The sequence below is a fragment of the Hippocampus bargibanti genome, linkage group LG09 (genome assembly GCF_051943395.1).
Source record: "Hippocampus bargibanti isolate YZ-2025 linkage group LG09, ASM5194339v1, whole genome shotgun sequence".
Classification (NCBI taxonomy): domain Eukaryota; kingdom Metazoa; phylum Chordata; class Actinopteri; order Syngnathiformes; family Syngnathidae; genus Hippocampus; species Hippocampus bargibanti.
The window spans coordinates 17,283,590-17,303,885 of record NC_142742.1 but is presented as its reverse complement, the minus strand read 5'-3'; the positions used below and the strand labels follow the sequence as shown (position 1 = coordinate 17,303,885).

Genomic DNA, 20,296 nt, shown 5'->3' with positions numbered 1-20,296 from the left:
ATATGTATTGCACTGTGATTTGAACAGCCGCCTTCATTTCAAGCTCATTTAACTCCACACCCATATAATATAGGAATTATTTAGGTTAGGAATAATTAAGGTTTCTAACGCTGTATTGAATGTACATGTGGTCCTAAAACTCAATATTCTATGGGTCCTCGAATTTGATTGACAATGACAAAAACCCTGGCACTGGAGTGGACACATTTTTGCACGTCTGGCAGTGAATGAGTGAAGAGATAACATTGTTTTACTTTATCATCCATTGGAATTGGAGCTCGTTCACCCAGAGAAGTAGTACGAAAAGGATCAATTGATATTATTGTTTGTATCGTGGTGGTTATACTGCAGATAAACTAGTGTAAACATACTACAATTATGTATCCTTGTACAATATCAGTAATAGCCCAAAAATAACCTTTGCTAAAGTATTCCTCAGGTTTTTTTATCACCTTTATAGGGCGATTGTTTTACAATTCTGACACAGAGCTAATATTGGCTTTCAGCAGTTAAAATTACAATGCAGCTATCTTCAAATTAGTCCATGGAAAAGTACTTCTTTGAGCCTTGATTGTACATCTCTGGTCGGACCGGCAGGTTTGAACAAGACCCAGTTGTGCGATTGATGCTTTTTTCTTTCCTACATTAATGTAAATTCCATCCCAGCGAGGCAGATTCATCCCATCCGGCTGCCTGAAAGCTCTTGACTGATTCATTACTTCTGTCAGCCTCTGCGGGTCATGAAAATAAAGGCATCTAGCTTCCTCAGAGCTATTGCTGTACAACCAGCTCCAAAGAGAGAGCAACCACGTGGGAACAATCTGTTTGTATGACTTTGCATTGATTTGTTTGACAGATGAAGCAGCTGCACAATTTGCATCAGCACATCGGGGTTGCCTTGGAGAAAGACTGTGTCTTTGTGAAGTCATGCCAGATGTTATGTTATCTGCTGGTTATCTTCATGTTTATCTGTTTTGAGCAACATTTTCTGACGGTGCAATTTATGTGAAATTGCCAGCCAATCGCAGGACAGAAAGATCGCAGGTCTGACAGACATGTACAACCATCCACGGGAATACTCACACCAAGGGACAATTTAGAGTGCTTAATCAGTCCATCACGCATGCTTTAGGAATGTTATGAGGAAACTGGAATGCCCAGGAAAATACCTGCCTACGGTATGGGAGGAACATGCAAAATCCACACAGGAAAGCCAGAGCTGGAATCGAACCCAATACCTCTGCACTGTGACATCAAAGACCCACCAGACCGCCTACATTCAAATTAATTCACCAATTTTGTATTTATTTTTTTGTGCAAATTTTCTCTGATTTCGAATTTGATGCTTGCAACGCTTGCTAATGTTGAACTGTGCTTCAGCTATTGTTAAAGCGCTATATAAATCAATACATATTGTATTGATTGATGAGAAGGTTTCTTCAGCCGTCATCTGTACAAATTTGAAGGTTTCGGACGTTTCACCTCCTATCCAAGAGGCTTCGTCAGCGAACTAAAGTCTGACTGGTCCTATCGGCCCTATTTATATATCCCTAATGTCCAGACATGGCGGCTCTCTTAGGTTGGGGGGAGCAGAGGACCACTCCCTGTGGCCCCACTGATTGTTCCTACATTCCTGACTAACGACTGGCCTATTTGTCCCACTCCCACCGGTATCACTGTGGGTACCCTCAGTGGTCATTCAACAAATGTCAGAAAGAAAGAATAGGGAATGAAACCAAAAATTCTCAAGATACAAAAAGGAGAGGAGTAGCAGTACCTTACATTGCAGGAGTTTCTCAAAAATTACAAAGAGTCCTTTGGCAACACAAAATTCCTACTTATTTCAAACCAATAAACACGTTAAGGCAAAAATTAGTGCATCCAAAAGATATGCTACCAAATAAAAAACAAAGTAATGTAGTTTATTCAATACATTGTAAGAATGAAAATTGTAAAGAGCAGTACATTGGGGAGACTCAACAAATTCTCAAAAAAAGACATTATCAACATCGCAGGGATAATACAAGTGGGCCTCAATCGGCAGTACATTTGCATCTAAAAGCTAGCAACCACTCATTTGACGACAATGAGGTTAAAATCTTAGTGAAATAACATAGATGGTTTGAAAGGGGGGTAAAAGAACCGATTCTTATAAAACAACAAAATCCTTCATTGAACCGGTCTGGTGGGGTGAGGTTCAATTTGGATTGTTCATACAATAGCCTGCTTAGGCAAAACAGGTTAGGCAACATTCGTAATGCTGATGAGGTGATACCGGTGGGAGTGGGGGAAATGGGCCAGTCGTTAGTCAGGAATGTAGGAACAATCAGTGGGGCCACAGGGAGTGGTCCTCTGCTCCCTCCAACCTGAGAGTAGGGACCTATCATAGCTGTGTCCAGCGCCGCCATGTCTGGATATTAGGGATATATAAATAGGGACGATACGACCAGTCAGACTTTAGTTTGCTGACGAAGCCTCTTGGATAGGAGGCGAAACGTCCGAAACCTTCAATTTTGTACAGATGACGGCTGAAGAAACCTTCTCATCGATTGACCACTCCTGTACGACTGAGAGCTTACACAGACATATTGTGCCTTGGCTCAATGAAGGTTGCAAAACACTGGTCTATGTGTACCTAATGTCCATCCATCCATTTTCCAAACCGCTTGGTCCTCATTATAGTCACTGAGTGCTGTAGCCTATCCCAACCGTCTTCGGGCACCTTGAATTGTTTGCCAGCCAATCACAGGTCACACAAAGACAAACAATCATCAGCACTCACGCGTCGAGGGACAATTTGGAGTGTTCAATCAGCCTGCATGCATATTTTTAGAATGTGGGAGAAAACTGGAAGACCCGGAGAAAACCCACATGGGCCGGGAAGAACATGCAAACTCCACACAGGGAGGCCAAAGCAGGATTTGAACTCAAGACCTCTGCACAGTGAAGTTGGCGTGCTAACCACTCAACTACCGGGCTGCCCCTATCTAATGTGATGATTGTTAAATTAGCGTTGTGTTGTAAACATTCGCAAATGTCACAAAGCTAACAGTGTTCTTTTTCCCAAAAGCAATGGTAATACATCTTAAAAAGAAAGATTGGACCTTTCCATTCAGTCATCCATTTTAAAGACTGCTTATCCTGTTTATGGTCAAAGGGGGCCAGAACCTATCCTAAAAAGGCAGACCATACCTTAAACTGCCCCGAGGTCAGTTGGAGGGCAAATGTAAGACAAACAAACATTCACACCATTACCATCAGTGACCCTCCAAGGATTGCAGTCCTGTTAAATTCATTGTTGTTGGCCTGCTGTGGTTCTTTTCTTCCTTTGTCGAGACAAAATCCACAGAAATCCAATAGGTTCCATTTTGAGGCATCTTTGGCTCACAATCAAATAACTCACAGCCCACCTCTCCAAAATGTCAACTTATTTCTTCTCCCTCAACCATAACACGAACACCTTCTCAATGTGGTAAAGACGTTCGAGGATTGTTCGAGCAGGGGTGATTGACTTAGAAAAAAACAAATGAAGCTTTCAGACTTAATGACATTAAATTACTCCCCTTTGACACATGTCAACTTGTGGCACAAGTCTGTATTATTTTGACAATTTCCACCATGGTTTTATATCATTTGTGGTGGGGGTACATTCTCCTCGGGTTTCCACTCGACTTGTCGGTGTCCTTGCAGTACACAGCTCTACTGAACTGCCTAACCGCACATTCAGGTGAAATATTAACTTTTGTTCCCCAGACAAGATGCTTCCTTATTAGTAGAAACGGTTGAAACCGTGTCCAGATGTCTCCCTAATGGAAAGGAGGTGTTTGGTCATCACCCAAGCGACCCATAAATCATGTCCCAGTATATACTAGGCTTTTCTAACCAATCAGAGGAAGAGCAGTGAGTACGGATGCTCTACCTTTGGAAAGGAATCCACAGGTCGAAGGATGCAGCTTTATTCAAGACCTTGACTTGTATATTAAACTCAGATATTAGAAAAATACTTCTTTCACCTATTGTAATGGCACCACTCTCTGTGGGATATGTCCAAATATGCTGATCATTGATGTCTATTCAAAGCCCTTTGGCGTTAAATATTTTCATCAGATATACGTCTCAATCTGATCATCAGCCCGTGTGCCCATCGGGGCTCAGGGGAACGATTTTGATGGCGAGGATCCAGCTGGTCCGTGTCAAAGTGAGCTGGACTGTACTTTTGGCTCTGGCTCACCTCACCTACCTGCTATTTGGAGCCATCATTTTCCAGATACTGGAACGAGAGGCAGAGAGCAACAATCGAAACCACTTCCAACTGGAGAAGTTGAATTTCTTGGCTAATTACACCTGCCTGGATGGACCTGCTTTGGAGAAGTTTGTTCAGGTTTGGCTTGTTTCTGTTCCTGTCTTGTTAAACTGCTGGCTGGCGAGAAAAATCTTGTCATGAAGGCAATGATACACAGACGGCATCGTTAAAGTAGCTGTAACCCTGTCAACAGCTTGTAGACACAAGTCTGTTTTAATCATTGAGTAAATTTGCAGAGGAAAAGAAAAAAAGTAAAAGATCAATATGGGTGAAGGACCCGTTAATAAAATGATCGAATAAATCAACCTTGTCAGGGTTTTACTGTGTATGTCTTGTACTTTACTGTTAGCCGAATTCGAGTCATGTAATACAAGTGCTGTTTTGGAGGAATTCAAACTTGAAATGAATCAAATAGATGGCTTGATTAGAAACATTTTTCTTGCCGCAGGCATATTAAAAAAGCTGAGAGTTGATTGTGATATTATGGCATCAACATTTTATTAGTCTGTGTTTGTCTTTTCTTGTCCTGTATATAGCTCACAGCCTCTACGGCAGCCAGGAATTGTCATTTTTACTCAAATTCCAGGACCCAGAGAATATTAAATTTTAGGACTACATAAACATTCCACGCAGCGTAAGAAACCTTAGACTCTCTTCTTTCATCAGAAAGAAAAAGAGTTCATTCCTAAATTATATGGATGTGGAGTAATATGTGGGGCAAGTTGGGGCAGCTGTACAAAAGGCAAATGCCAGAAAAATGGCCAGAGGTCTTACCAGCGCTTTTTCAGCACCCCCGCAAGGAAAAACCAAATCCCGAACAAATTCGGGAATGCCGCTCCACGTCATATTTTCAATTGCCGAATAAATTCGGGAATGTCTGAGTTAATTGATTAATGTTGATACACAAAGGAAGCCAGAATGTGTTCTATTTTTTTGATTGCCAACCATTTAATTGTTCAGCCTGTCACAGTATGTCTCTGACATACAACAGCAAATATATATTAACACAATAAAAATACAGTAAAGTCTCGTTATATCGATATTCAAGGGAGTCCGAAAAAATATCGATATAACCGGGACTATCGATATATCCGACCCTGTTTGCATGTAATTTTCTCCGTGCGTGCATAGAAATAGTATCGATATAACCGGGACTATCGATATATCCGATATCGATATAACGAGACTTTACTGTATGGGGATAAAACATTGGTCAACTGTACTAATAATACTGTACTGGTACTGTAATAATAATAATAACAATAATAATAATGTCGCGGCTTGGAATTGAAGCGGATTTATGTGGGACAGGAGATGTGAGACAATCTCTTTTCGTCAATGCGTGCTGCGTGTTTGCTTTCAACATTTAGCTTGTAGCAGTCGTGTACATTCCACCATGATGTCCCTTATCCACTGGTGAAAAAGACACTTTGATCCTCTCCTTTTTCATCTCCTCTTTCTAGAACTGCTTCATGTCACAAAGAGGATACAGCAAGTGCTTAAGAATGAATGACTCTCTGTGTCTTTGTGTTGTCATGTTATTTGTTATGTTGTTGTTGTTTTTTTTTTACTTCAAGATGGCGACGCGAGAGTGGCTGCCTTTCCAGCAGCTCCTGTATTTTGTTTTTCTACTTCTTTATTTCCTTTCCTCTTACTTTCATAATTTTGCTGCTGTGAAATGAAAATGTATCCACTGCGAGACAAATAAAGGTACATCCAATCCATCCAATCCAATACAGTTGTACAATGTAATAATAATCAGACAAATGGAGTGAAGCTGGATAATTTCCTGCATATCCCCTGATACTCCTTGGGCACACCTGTGTGCTTTTTTTCAACCACATGTTAAACGTTGTCTGTTATCATCCTGTTTAATTGTCCCTTGTTTTTGTTTGTTTGTTTGTTTGTTTTTTCTGTGGAGTTCAGCAAGGGAACAAGGAACTAATAAGGGAGCCACATTTCTAAATGGTATTTCATAAAAGATAATTGTATTTTAAAAAAAAAAGGAAAAAGGGGTTTACTCTGCATTTGCAGGTGATTTTAGATGCCTGGGAGAGGGGCGTGAATCCTTCAGGCAACTCGACGAACCCCAGTAATTGGGATTTCAGCAGTGCCTTCTTTTTCGCTGGCACTGTGGTCACAACGATAGGTGAGAGCCTGTTGGCCTACCATTGAATGTCCTGACCTGTCCTGAATGGCAAATCTTCTATTGATTCACAGGTTATGGCAACCTCTCTCCCAGCACTGTGTCCGGTCAGGTATTCTGTGTCTTTTACGCTCTGTGTGGCATCCCGCTCAACCTGGCCTTCCTCAAACAGCTGGGGAAATGTCTCACCATTCACCTGGGACGTCTGGAACGAGGCATGGTCTCTGTCGTTCCACATAAGGTAATCCTGTTATGTTTATATACATGCTATAAACCTCTTAGGATATAACGACTGTTTTGTTCGGCTCTGCTTGGAATGTTTAAGTATGCTGTGCTCCTCTATAGCAAACTGTCGAGGCGTTGGCAGTGAGCTCCTTCTTTATCACTGGTAGCCTGCTGTTTCTGGTCATCCCTCCGCTTCTGTTCAGTTACGTGGAAGGCTGGACATTTGGCGAGGGCTTCTACTTTGCTTTCATTACCCTCAGCACCATTGGGTTTGGAGATTATGTGGTGGGTGAGTATAAATCGCAAACCAAGCCCGTCTGACGCGATTCACATTGATTGGCTTGGGTGAGGAAGATCACAAATAGCTTGGATGGAAAGAGTTTCCTGCATGGTTGATGCAACATTCACATTTGCCTCACGGAATTTGGTGAAATGCTTCTCTAATTTGCCAATGGATTACACTCTACAGACGTGTATCATTAATAATAACAGCAACAGCCTCACAATGGGAGACGTCACAAACATGTTTTACTTATTTTGTCTGTTAAGTTACTTTTTTGCAACACACCAAAAAGTGAGACGCTTAACCTATAGATCTCCCACTTGACTCGCACTCTTGCCTTGCATAAAATGTCATTTTAGCCCAGTAACCTGTTTACGTGAGCACGGATTAAATCATTTTCAAATGCATTTATGTTGTTGTAAGTGTCTTGGAGAGGTGGCAGTGGTGTTCCTGACTGGGTTATTCAACAAGATCTTAGATGGTGAGCAGATGCCTGAAGAATGGAGACGAAGTGTACTCGTGCCCATTTTTAAGAACAAAGGAGATGTGCAGAGTTGTACTAATTACAGAGAAATAAAGTTGATGAGCCATACAATGAAACTCTGGGAAAGAGTAGTTGAAGCTATACTAAGAGCAGAAGTGAACATTTGTGAGCAGCAGTATGGCTTCATGCCAAAAAAGAGTACGACAGATGCAATGTTGGCTTTAAAAATGCTGATAGAGAAGTACAGAGAAGGTCAGAAGGAATTGCATTGTGTCTTTGTAGATCTGGAGAAAGCGTATGACAGGGTGCCCAGAGAAGAGCTGTGGCATTGCATGCGGAAGTCTGGAGTGACGGAAAAGTATGTTAGAGCGGTACAAGACATGTATCATGACTGTAAGACAGTTGTGAGGTGTGCTGTCGGTATGACTGAGGAATTCAAGGTGGAGGTGGGACTCCACCAGGGGTAAGCTCTGAGCCCCTTCTTGTTTGCTATGGTGATGGCCAGGCTGACAGACGATATTGTTGCGCTCTCCACTATAGTAAGGGAGATACGGTGTTGTGGGATCCAGAAAAAAACCACAAGACAAGCAATGTGATACGTCTTGACTCAACAGTGGTTTACTTCGAATGCCCCGATCTAATGCAAACGTACGCGCACAACAATTTCCGGTCCAACGATCTAAATCGGTCCGACACGAAACATGAACCGAAGCAGGCGTTCCATGTTTAAATAAACATTTTCGATATATATCATTTGTAAACCAATAGAACTACGCGAATGTAACCAAAATAGGAAATACGATAATTTACAACCTGTCACATACTCCCCCTCAAAATAGATGTTGTCCCCAACATATGTACTAGTAAATACATAAATACGCTGGACGACGTGCCCAAAACAATGACGCACGGTATTATGAACTGCATCCAAATATGAACTATAATAATGAACAGTTTACAGACTGGAACTCTTTTCATACATTCTGTTTACATTATAACAATCAACAATTCACAGACTGGAACTCTTTTCATACATTCCGTTTTACTTATACAGGGCTCATCGGGGTCTTCTTGTTTCCATCTCACTGTTCTATTAAACCGAAGTGTCGATTAACCATTTCTGTAGTATTTCGTGGCATAATAGGGGTGTGCGCCATACATCCAAGGCATTGTCTGTTCACCATGATATGGTACTGTCCCTACATTGTAGCAAGATGGCGAACCAAGGCGATCATACGTGAATACCTTGGGTCTCCTGTGTTCTCGTCGTGGCCGTTGATTTCCCCCAATATCAGGATTACTGGGGGGTGGCTGGGGAAAAGGGGGACACACTGTCACAGGTGGATCATTTTCCGGACCAATGTTGCCCTCCTGAGATTGGTCAACTTCCGCAGCTCCCGGCTCCGTCCCCGGCAGTTCATTCCCCAGTTGATTGTCATCATGGTGGGTTGTCTCCACAAAGCTCACGTCCCGCGGTTCTGGTGAGTCTGGTCGGGTGCTCTGGCGATGCAACACTGGATAATACTCATCCTCCTCATCATCCTCTTCCGGATCCATTTCCGGCATCTTGTTCGGTCGTTGCCGAGTGGACTTTTCCTTGGACTGGGACTGTAGTGAAGTCTCTAATGGCAAATGATCACATGGCAGCAAGAGATTGCGGTGGAGTATCCTAGATCTGCCCTTCCCCCTCTCAGGTTTCAGCTCATAAACTGGAATGTCTTGGCTGACTTGACGAACCACTGTATGAACAACATCCTCCCAGTGGTTTCTCAGTTTGCCTGAACCTCCACGTGGGGTTAAGTTTCGAACCAGAACACGATCACCGGGCAACAGGGTAGAATACTTTAGTTTACTGTCATATAGTCTCTTACTCCTGGCAGCAGCTTTGTTGTTATTTTCTTGCGTGATCGCATACGCTTCCTCCATGCCCTGTTTCCACTTCTTCACATAGTCCTTCTGGTTGGTTTCACCCTGGTTCGAGTCTGGATTCAAACTAAACAACATATCAACTGGCAAACGTGGTGAACGTCCATAAAGTAAGTAAAAAGGTGAGAACCCTGTCACCTCACTTTTGGTACAGTTGTAAGCATAAACGAGTTTGTTTAGTGAGTCTTTCCAGTTACTCTTTTGTTTCTCTGTCAGTGTCTTTAACATCTGGATCAGTGTTCGATTAAATCGTTCAACTTGTCCATTTCCCTGTGGATGGTAGGGGGTTGTCCTTGAACCCGCAACCCCACAATATTCCTTCAGTTGAGCAAAAAGTTGATTTTCAAATTCACCACCCTGATCATGGTGAATTCGAAGGGGGAACCCAAACTTTAAAGCATAGTCATTAAAGATTTTGTCTGCCGCTGTTTTGCCAGCTTTGGACGTTGTAGCATAAACTTGAGCGAAACGTGTAAAATGGTCTACTAGCACAAGCACGTATTCATAACCACCCTTACATTTGTCAAGATGCAAAAAGTCAACGGAGACAAGTTCAAAAGGCTGAGTAGTCACAATATTAGTAAGAGGGGCTCTGGTCTCACGGTTGGGCTTTTTGTGTTTTAGGCACACACACTCTCTCAGTACATAGTCCTCTATTTCTTTTTGCATAAAGGGCCAGTAAAAACGATCCCTTACAAGGGAAAGAGTCCTTTCTACACCATGGTGGCCCATTTCATCATGCAGCTCTTTTAACACTGTCACCTTGTGTTTTTCAGGAAGCAGTAGTTGGGTTCTGTTTGCCGTTTTTCTGTACAAAACACCTCTGTCATTAAAGTGTAGCTTGTCCCATTCCCTCACAAGACAAACAACTTGAGGACAATGCTTTCTTAGTTCAGTACCTAGCGGTTTCGTCTCCGCCAGTTTGTATCTAATAATATGTCCTATAATGGGGTCAGTCTCTTGATCTAGCTTGATCTGTCCAACAGTCAATGGGGCTATCGGTGTGTTTAGTGACACCTCGGCACACATAGCTGAGATTCCCATAGACCAAGCTGCACTAGACTCGTTCTGTTGGTCAACCGCTTGTACGGCAGCACTCACAGCATCATACGACATTTCTTTTGTACATCCTTCCATATATGTTACCATATCAAGGGGCATCCTAGATAAACTGTCTGCATCAACATTTTCCTTACCGGGACGATATTTAACAGTAAAATTAAAATCAGAAAGTTCTGCGACCCACCTGCACCCAGTTGCATTTAACTTAGCAGTCGACAGTACATACGTGAGTGGATTATTGTCACTATACACAGTGAAGAATGGTGCATAGTACAAATAATCACGAAACTTGTCTGTGATCGCCCACTTAAGCGCCAAAAATTCCAACTTGCCCGAGTGTAAATTATAATTCTTCTCAGCTGCAGTTAATGTCCGAGAGCCATAGGCTATCACGCGAAGTTTGCCATTTTGTCTTTGGTACAACACAGCACCTAAACCCCGGTTAGAGGCATCTGTATGCAAAATGAAAGGATGCGCGAAGTCAGGAAAACCTAAAACTGGTGGTTGAACTAAACAGTCTATTAGCTGCTCTAACACTGACTGATGCTCATCACCCCACTCAATACGTGTGTTGGAAGACACACTGTTATGTCTCACTTTCCATTTTTGTCTTTGATGCTGCTGAGTCTCAACATTCAGAGGGGCTTTAAGCAAAGCATACAAGGGACTAGCGATACAAGAGAAATCTTTGATGTATTGCCTATAATAGCTTAATAGTCCCAAAATGGCTCGAAGCTCACCGACAGTGCCTGGCTGCTTGTTTTTCAGGGCACGCACTGCTGCTGTATCTGCCGGGTCCATTCTGCTCCCCTCAGCAGAGACAATCCTGCCGAGGTACCTCACTTCCGGCTTAAAGAGGTCACACTTTCGGGCTTTGAGTTTTATTCCATTTTCCCTGAGACGTCGCAACACTCGTCTGACGTCCTCAACGTGGTTGTCAAATGTCCCGCTGAAAACAAGAATGTCATCAAGATAGGGGACACATATTTCGTCCCGTAACCCCTCCAGACATTGTTCCATACACCGCTGGAACGCTGCTGGTGCATTCATGAGTCCAAACGGAATTCGAATCCATTCATAAAGGCCCCAAGGGGTCACGAAGGCAGTCAGGTGTCGGCTCCCTTTGGACATGAACCCCTGGTGGTATGCTTTGCCTTGGTCCAGCAGCGAGAAGATGGTGTTACCCCCAAGGCTATCCACCACGTCCTGTACCCGTGGGATGGGGTGCCGGTCAGGGTGTGTTTTCCGGTTCAGCTCTCTGTAATCAATACATAAGCGCAGTGTACCATCTTTTTTCCTGACACAGACGACAGGGGATGAGTAGGAGGAAGTGGACTTTTCCACCCACCCCTGCGCTATCAAGTCCTGTAAATAGTCTTTCACCTCTCTGTACATTGGCTTTGGGACAGACATATATGTCTTTGAAACAGGCTCAGTGTCTTTCAACAAAATGTCCATTTGTAGGTTTTCCACACACCCTATGTCGTCGTCCGATTTTGAAAATGATGCCGATTCCTCTCTCAACATCTGCTGAACGGTCTTTCTTTTATCTTCGTCCAAATGAGAAAGGTCAATTGGGGGGTCCCACTGCTCACTGAGAGCGATGGTGGTATTCTGGACATGGACCTCATTGACAACCACTGAAGGAAGGTCCCTTTTAAATATGTTAAGTGGGTAGACAGACCCTACCGACTGCACTGTACCAATAATAGCCTTTACTGGAAACCTAATATCATGATTAGTAGGGTTCTGGACACTAACAACTATCCTAGGGATGGAACCTGCCTTAACTGAGACCAACGAGTCACAAAGCTCGAGGCCATCTGGCCACTGTGGGTTTTCACTTGGCTCAAAAACCAATGTAACATCTTCCTTAAAGGGCTTAGCCTGTACTTTGCATGGAATAATAAGTGAGCTATGCCTGGCTATAGTGAATCTCTCATTTGTTGTTTTTACACGGTACTCATGTGCTTGTCCCAGACTAACTGCTTTTATGAAAGTGGCAGCTTTATTGCGCTTAAGGTGGGGAAAAGCTAGTCTAACCGATTTCAAGAGCTTTTCTGTATCCCCTGTTTGTGACTCATTAGAGAGGCTATCTAACACAAGACGCTCAATGACATTAAACCCTATGATAGGACACTGTTGCTGGTCACCTTTTAGTACTAATACTGGTACAAGTAGCCCTGGATCATTAGCACCAAGTTTAAATGATATCTCAAGCCATCCTACATAAGGCATATCCGTTCCATTAGCTGCCACAATATTGAGAGTGTTATCAGGGTCAATAAGTTCATTCACATTTTTCAATGACACGTCAGGTAAGTTTGTTTGTTTCCATAACTCATCTACAGCACACACCTGGGACCCCGAGTCCCAGAGTGCTTCAACCCTTTTGTTACCCAAAAAGCACCGAATAAGACATTTCTTTCCCACTAACTCCCTGACCGAAGGTAATTTGCCACACTGGTTCTTATCTGTACGCTCGACAAATGACTGCTTATGTCTCTTCTGAACGGGGCCACGTGTGTGGGGCTTACATTCCATTTTCATAGCACCACTGTAACACTGGGACCTATCTGTCTCTGTGGTCACACCATGTCCCACTGGAGTAACCCTTTCTAGTTTAAAGCATGGTTCCTAGCTGAGTTCTGTGCTTTGCAGCCTGCTCTGAAATGTTCACTACTTCCACATTTAAAACAGTGCTGACAATATTCTTCACCTGTCTGAATACAAGAATAACACCTGGGCTGAGGGCGACGGGGCATGTAGTACTGCGGAGGGGCGAACCGCTGCTGGAACTGTGCTGCCCCCCTCATCGGCCTGGGCCCTGGTGCTGGGTGGTACTGCTGAAGAGCTGATGGGGAGTGCTGGGTGTAGTAGTGCCTGGCTGGTGGATCTACCTGATATTGTGAAGGTGGAGTGAAGGCGACCTGTTCAGGGTAGTGGTCAGGCAGGCGTTCAGGTCCTCCGCTGGTGGGCTGAGAAGTGGCTGTTGGTTTCTGAATAGTCTCTTTGATCTGGGACACTTCTGCACGCAGCTCTTTTAACAGCATCATCTCTGACCTCATCTCTTTGATCTCTGAAAGGAGTTCATTCGGCACAGTAACAGTATTCTGCTTTAAGACTGTCTTCTTCCCAATCGGGACTGGTGTGTCATCTACCTGGACAGTGTTCAGCGTTGTCACCCGTGCAGCAGCATTTTTCTTTTTTTCCTGTCGCTCTTTTTCATTTGCACATGCCATGTTTAGTTTTTCTAACAGTACTTCATCTGATGTGGTGGTTAGCAGGAGGAAAGGTTGCATGTCACTCTTTACATTGTCACTCTGTAACCCCGTCAGAACTGTGTGCAGGAATAAACTCTGGACCAACGTGGGATCATACTTCACCCCTGATTCAGCTTCTTGAGATGCAAAAAGAATCCTTTGACGAAGATCCATTGCACGCAGTAGAAATTTCTGTGGGGACTCTTTATTAGTCTGCACTTCCGATGAGAGCTGCTTGTACAACTCAGTGGCTCCTCTCTCTTGATAGTGAGATCGGAGAATCCTTCGTAAAGAAGTTAGGGTAAGATTTTCTTTCCCTTCGAGGTAGCTTCTCAACTGCAGACCTGGTGTTATGGCACGAACCACTGCATCGATGATCTCATCCCCCTGGTAGCCTTTACTGAGCCCACTTTCTATCTGTCTGACCAAATTAGGAAATGTGAGTTTATCTTTTTGTCCGAGTTCACCTATTTGTCCAGATATTTTGAAATCTTTGCGCCAGGGGGCAGTGTCTGGGGGCACTATGCTTCTCTTTCGCACTGCATCCCGACCTTTTTCACTTGGTTTGGCTATTCCTGGTTCAAAATCTTTTATACTTTCAATCAAGTCCTTTATACGTAGCAAATCTGACATTCCTCCATCTTCTAGCTCTAATTCAGCTCTTTCAATGTAGGTTGACACAATATTAATTAGTTGGCCTCGAGTCTTTCCTGTAAGTTGCTCTCTTTCCAGTCCAGATATTTGGATTTCAGCACATAACTCTGACAACTGTTGAAAATTCAGTCCAAATAACTTGCCTTTGATGTCCAACTGTAATTCCTCTAACGCCATTTTCGAGAGGGTAGACGCAGTTCAGCTGGCCGGATTCACTTCAAAGTCTTCCAGTGCCCTCTAGTGGTGGCTGTACGCACAGAGATGCAACTAGAGCACATGTAGAAACAAACCAGTAAACGGCGACGCCACTCCGACTGGGTTGATTGGGGATATTCGGCGCGAGCTTCTACCCACGGCGAGTAGACAACACTCGAACGCAAATATCCCAGCGGTGCCTCCAAAATGTTGCGCTCTCCACTATAGTAAGGGAGATACGGTGTTGTGGGATCCAGAAAAAAACCACAAGACAAGCAATGTGATACGTCTTGACTCAACAGTGGTTTACTTCGAATGCCCCGATCTAATGCAAACGTACGCGCACAACAATTTCCGGTCCAACGATCTAAATCGGTCCGACACGAAACATGAACCGAAGCAGGCGTTCCATGTTTAAATAAACATTTTCGATATATATCATTTGTAAACCAATAGAACTACGCGAATGTAACCAAAATAGGAAATACGATAATTTACAACCTGTCACAATATTAGACAAGAATCTCCTTGGACCATGATGTTTGCAGATGACATTGTGATCTGTAGCGAGAACAGGGAACAGGTGGCAGAGAAACTAGAGCTGCGGAGATATTCCCTGGAAAGGAGAGGAACGAAGATCAGTCGCAGCAAGACGTAATACATGTGTGTGAATGAGAGGGATCCAAGTGCAAGAGTGATGTTACAGGGAGAAGAGATAAAGAAGGTGGAGGATTTTAAGTACTTGGGGTCAACTGTCCAGAGCAATGGAGAGTGTGGAAAAGAGGTCAAGAAGCGTGTCCAGGCAGGCTGGAGCGGCTGGAGAAAAATGTCAGGTGTGATGTGTGATAGAAGGGTTTCAGCTAGGATGAAAGGAAAAGTGTATAAAACCGTGGTGAGACCAGCCATGATGTTTGGACTGGAGACAGTGCCACTGAAGAAAAGACAGGAAACAGAGCTGGAGGTAGCAGAGCTGAAGATGTTGAGGTTTTCTTTGGGAGTGACCAGGTTGGATAGGATCAGGAATGAGTACATTAGAGGGACAACTCATATTAGAGGCTTTGGAGAGAAAGTCAGAGAGGCCAGACTGAGATGGTTTGGACATGTCCAGAGGAGAGAGAGTGACTATATCGGGAGAAGGATGCTGAGTCTTGAACTGCCAGGCAGGAGACCGAGAGGAAGACCGAAGAGGAGGTTTATGGATGTGGTCAAAGAGGACATGTAGGTAGCTGGCGTGAGAGAAGAGGATGCACAAAACCGGGATAGATGGAGGACATTGATTCGCTGTGGCGACCCTGAGGGGAAAAGCCGAAAGTAAAAGAAGAAATGCATTTATGTTGTTTCTTGCCACATCTCATCTCATCTCATTTTCCGTACCGCTTATTCCTCATTAGGGTCGCGGGGGTTGCTGGAGCCTATCTCAGCTGTCTTCGGGCACAAGGCGGGGGACACCCTGAATTGGTTGCCAGCCAGTCGCAGGGCACACAAAGACGTACAACAGTCACTCTCACACTCACACCTAGGGACAATTTGGAGTGGTCAATCTGCCTGCCATGCATGTTTTTGGAGTGTGGGAGGAAACCGGAGGACCCGGAGAAAACCCACGCGGGTCCGGGGAGAACATGCAAACTCCACACAGGGAGGCCGGACCGGGACGCGAACCGGCGACCTCTGCACTGTGAAGCCGGTGTGCTAACCACTCGACTACCGGGCTGCCCTCTTGCCACATCTATTTTTGTTAATTATATATAATTATATTATTGTTAATTATATCCGATAATTTGAACCTATTTAATACTTTGTTTTGACTTTATTTAGATTTTTTTTTTTTTTAATCTGTGTTCATATGAACACGTTTGACGTAAATGGGTTCAGGGTGTGCTTGACTGAAGCACGGCAAATCATCAATTTTCACTCAAATCTCACTGGAACTCTTCATACATAGACCAGTAGTATCTTAATATGGTGTAATAATGTGTACCCGACCTGCAGAGTTATTGTATTTGACAATTTAGAAATGTCACTCAAACTGGGCTGTTCAAGAAAATTATTGATTATATCTTCGTTCAACTGTGATGAATATTTATTTTCCGACATGAACTGTGTACTCAACACTGAAAAAACATAGTAAAAAATCCATCTGAGGGAGTAGTTTTCATGGATTGCACTCAGCTTTGCTCTTTTAGGTCACGAGCATTTGCCAGGTCAGTAACACAATTAGACACTGGTGTTCTAATTAAAATCCACCTTACCATCAAGATAACCAAGCATAAAATGGTAAAGCTAACACTTGTTGTTGATTTAAGGTTGAGCATGTGATCTGTGAGTACTGGAAGCTTGTCAAAGGAAAGTACGCTAAGAAGCGATTTTTTTTTTTATCACAGGGACCGACCCAGGCAAGGAATACATCTCCCTGTACCGAAGCCTGGCGGGCATTTGGATCATTTTTGCCTTGGCTTGGCTTGCTCTGATCCTCAGCATGGGATCAAGAATCATGGCTCATGTGATCGGCTTGACTCATCCAGGCTTTAAGAAACAAGAGGGGGAGGAGGATGTGTCATCCAGTAAACTGGAAGACACTTCAAAGATCTGACACTCGACCTTGGTTGGAATATTCATGCGCTGAAGTTAATCTGAAGTATATATTTCACGCTGTTTCGTTTTATCCCCAGGGGGATATTCTATTTACTCTTGAGACTTTTTACGTGGCGTGCATGATTGTACAACATGCAAACTCATTCTCCCCTCAGTCATGAATATTGTACATTTGCTTCTTTGCGATCCAACTTTGTTTAGGCAAGCAAAACACTCCTGTTTGACGAGTCTACCTTAAAAAGACATACAGAGTCACCAAACATTGGACAAACAGTGAAGTCTTAGAACGCTTGGGAGTGCTGTGTAATTTTTGTCATCATTCTAACAGTGTCTGAAACTCATGACATAAAGTTACCAGACACCAGGGCAGACAACTCTGAAAAGTTGCCAGCCCAGCCATAAAGTTGCCTGCCCCATTTTTCACAACTTGAAACACAATAAGACGACTAATCGCAAAAAAAACAAACATTGTTGCAAATTATTAAGAATTGATAATCAGAATATAATAACAGAACAACAATTTAAAATGAAGTAATTGATGTCCCGACCACAAATGCTCCCTTGCTTAATTTATCTTAAATATCCCTTGCTGATGATTTTGCCCCAGTTATCATTTGTCCATACACTGTTCGGCATGATGCACTATGCAATGTTTGCGTTGCGTCGTCTGCTACAAGCCAAGTGAACTCTTCTTTCCACGATGCTGTACATTTACGTTTTGTAGCGTCATAAATTTTGTTAGTTTCTTTTGAATCTTTTTTCTGGGGCTTTGACGCTCATGAAAGTCCGGAATCACAAAGGTTTTCGATGCCAGCTTCTGATTGGCTGCCGAGTATGCAAATTGCTGAAAGAAAATCTTTATTGTTTTTTGTTTTTATTTTTTTTCTTCTTGAAAAAGTTTTCGGCCACTCGGGCGGAGACGTTTTGTAAGTTGTACGTCCGACGTAAAAGTTGCACGTCCCGGGTGTTCCATCACGTCAAAGGTCCCAGTTCGACAAGAAGAGAGAGAGCCCCAAAGGATGATACTGCGGACGCCGTGCTTCACTGTTCTGAAAATATGGTGTTGTTTTTGGGGTTGTCCCGGTTGTGTAGGCACAAAGCATAGTTTTTGGGACCTTGGTTTTAGCAGATCAAAATATTTCCCCCATATTCGTTTGGGAGATTTCAAGTGTTTTTTTAACAAAATCTCATCATGTTTCGAGTTTTGTTTCATGTTTCTTTATCCATCAACAGTCACATCACCACCTTGGCAGCTTCCTTGGTCGTTTTCATCAGTTTTGGAGCGAAGGACGGGTCTTTGACATGTCACTTTTGTGGCATATTGTGTGTGTGTGTGTGTGTGTGTGTGTGTGTGTGTGTGTGTGTGTGTGTGTGTGTGTGTGTGTGTGTGTGTGTGTGTGTGCGTGTGCGTGTGTGTGTGTGTGCGTGTGTTTGTGTGTGTGTGTGTGTTTTTATCGCTGCATACAGTCAGATTGATAAAAGCATAACGTGCACATGTGCGGTAAGATGTCTGCATTTCTGCTTGTGTTACCATTTTTTTCATATTTGGCATACTACAACTTTTATACGGGAATTGTAATCATTTTTAAGGGCAGCTATTAGCCTTGGTTGACAGGTATGGGCTAGTGATGTATGACGTGAATACAAAAACGTTAGGAAAACGGCGCTTATACTTTAAAGGACAACCGACGTCTCCGGACAAGTTGTGTCCATAATTTGTAAAATGGCTTCAAATGACTTCTACTGAGCGCATTTTACAAAGATACCACCACATATAGCTATAGTTTACGTTTTAAGACTCACGCTGAATATTCAGGATAGCTATAGTTTACGTTTTAAGACTCACGCTGAATATTCAGGAAGTCCGTACGTGACGTCACTAAAGGACCGCCCTTGACCGTAAAAAAAGACGCTTTGTAGCGGTCCTTCCATCACGTCCATGTATTTTGCTGTACTTGTGTTGTCTGGGGGGCACCCAAAAGCCATCAGAAGGCCAGAAGAGGGCGTCCAAGCGCCATATAAGGAATTTATCAGCCTGTAGAAACGGAGGTGGCCACAGGAGGTCGCCATTTTGTGCCTCTTTTTTTGGGTGAGAGATTTTCCTCCAATGTTGCCTCAAAATGGCACAAATAAATTCTTTAAACTATTGCAAACATGTATGATTTCCTCTTCAGAACTATTTGAATCATATTAATAACTGGATGTGTAACAAGAAAGCATATTCTCCGAATCTGAAGCCATTGTTTTGATTCTCCAGCAATGCAAGACGTCTTGGCGTGACGTCACGAACTGGGGGCGGGACTTTCTGAAAATGCCCAATTCGCAGCTCAATTTTTTTGCAGATTTTGGACACTTTAAGTCATTTTTATTGGTGTTTTGCATTTGACTAAAAATATCATACTGCATGTTTTGGGTATTTTAAATGCTATAAAACGTTTTTTCTGGTGTCATTTAAAAAACAAAAAAGTGACGTCGGTTGTCCTTTAAATGTTGGCAAATGTGTGTATTCCCTCTTGAAATGAAGTTATGGGCCACATTAATGGTGCACATTTTTATTCAGCCCACAAAAACCTGCCATTTGACCAGGGGTGCAAAGACTTACTATTCTCCCTGCTCGGAATACGCATTAACACAAGTCAACATCTGTGTCTGTGTGCCAACGGAAAACTCCAGTGAATAGTGCGTGTTTGTGCTATCTAAAGCAAACACATTAATCAGCTTGTGAGGTAGCCTGAGAGCACATTACATGCAGAAATGGTCCCAGGAAGAAAAAAAAAGGGAGAAAAGCGGCTCATTTTAGTAGGTTGTCTTATAAGATAGACATTAGTGTCTCTGTCACCCCCTTCCGTTTCAACTACATAGAAAACTTGCCTTTATTGATGATTTTTATAAACAGTATCACTTCAAGTTTCGTTTTGTGAATAATATTCAAATATTCACATGACGCATGTCAGGAATTGTATGTATCCCAAACTGAAAATAGTCACATCTGACGTCATGCTACTGTCCAGCCATAACTTTGGCAAATTTGCATGAGAGGCCTATGTTGTGATTCAAACGGTAGCACGGGTGGAGTTTGATTTGCTTTTGCATTTGTACAGTCAACTCTTTCACTTTCTTGGCCAAAGCCGATAGCTCTGGCCTCTAGCTGGAGTTTTAACAC

The 20,296-nt window shown here is 43.1% G+C and overlaps 1 protein-coding gene across 1 annotated transcript; it reads left to right on the top strand.

Annotated features, from left to right (window-relative positions):
* The first annotated feature begins 3,746 nt into the window (after positions 1 to 3,746).
* Positions 3,747 to 20,273, top strand: LOC148893852 (potassium channel, subfamily K, member 16-like). The gene is made up of 5 exons (XM_089004477.1): positions 3,747 to 4,381; positions 6,338 to 6,452; positions 6,524 to 6,690; positions 6,795 to 6,963; positions 16,923 to 20,273. The coding sequence occupies exons 1-5, from the start codon at positions 4,067 to 4,069 to the stop codon at positions 17,129 to 17,131; spliced, it is 975 nt and encodes a 324-aa protein (XP_088860603.1). The 5' UTR covers positions 3,747 to 4,066; the 3' UTR covers positions 17,132 to 20,273.
* The last annotated feature ends 23 nt before the right edge of the window (positions 20,274 to 20,296 follow it).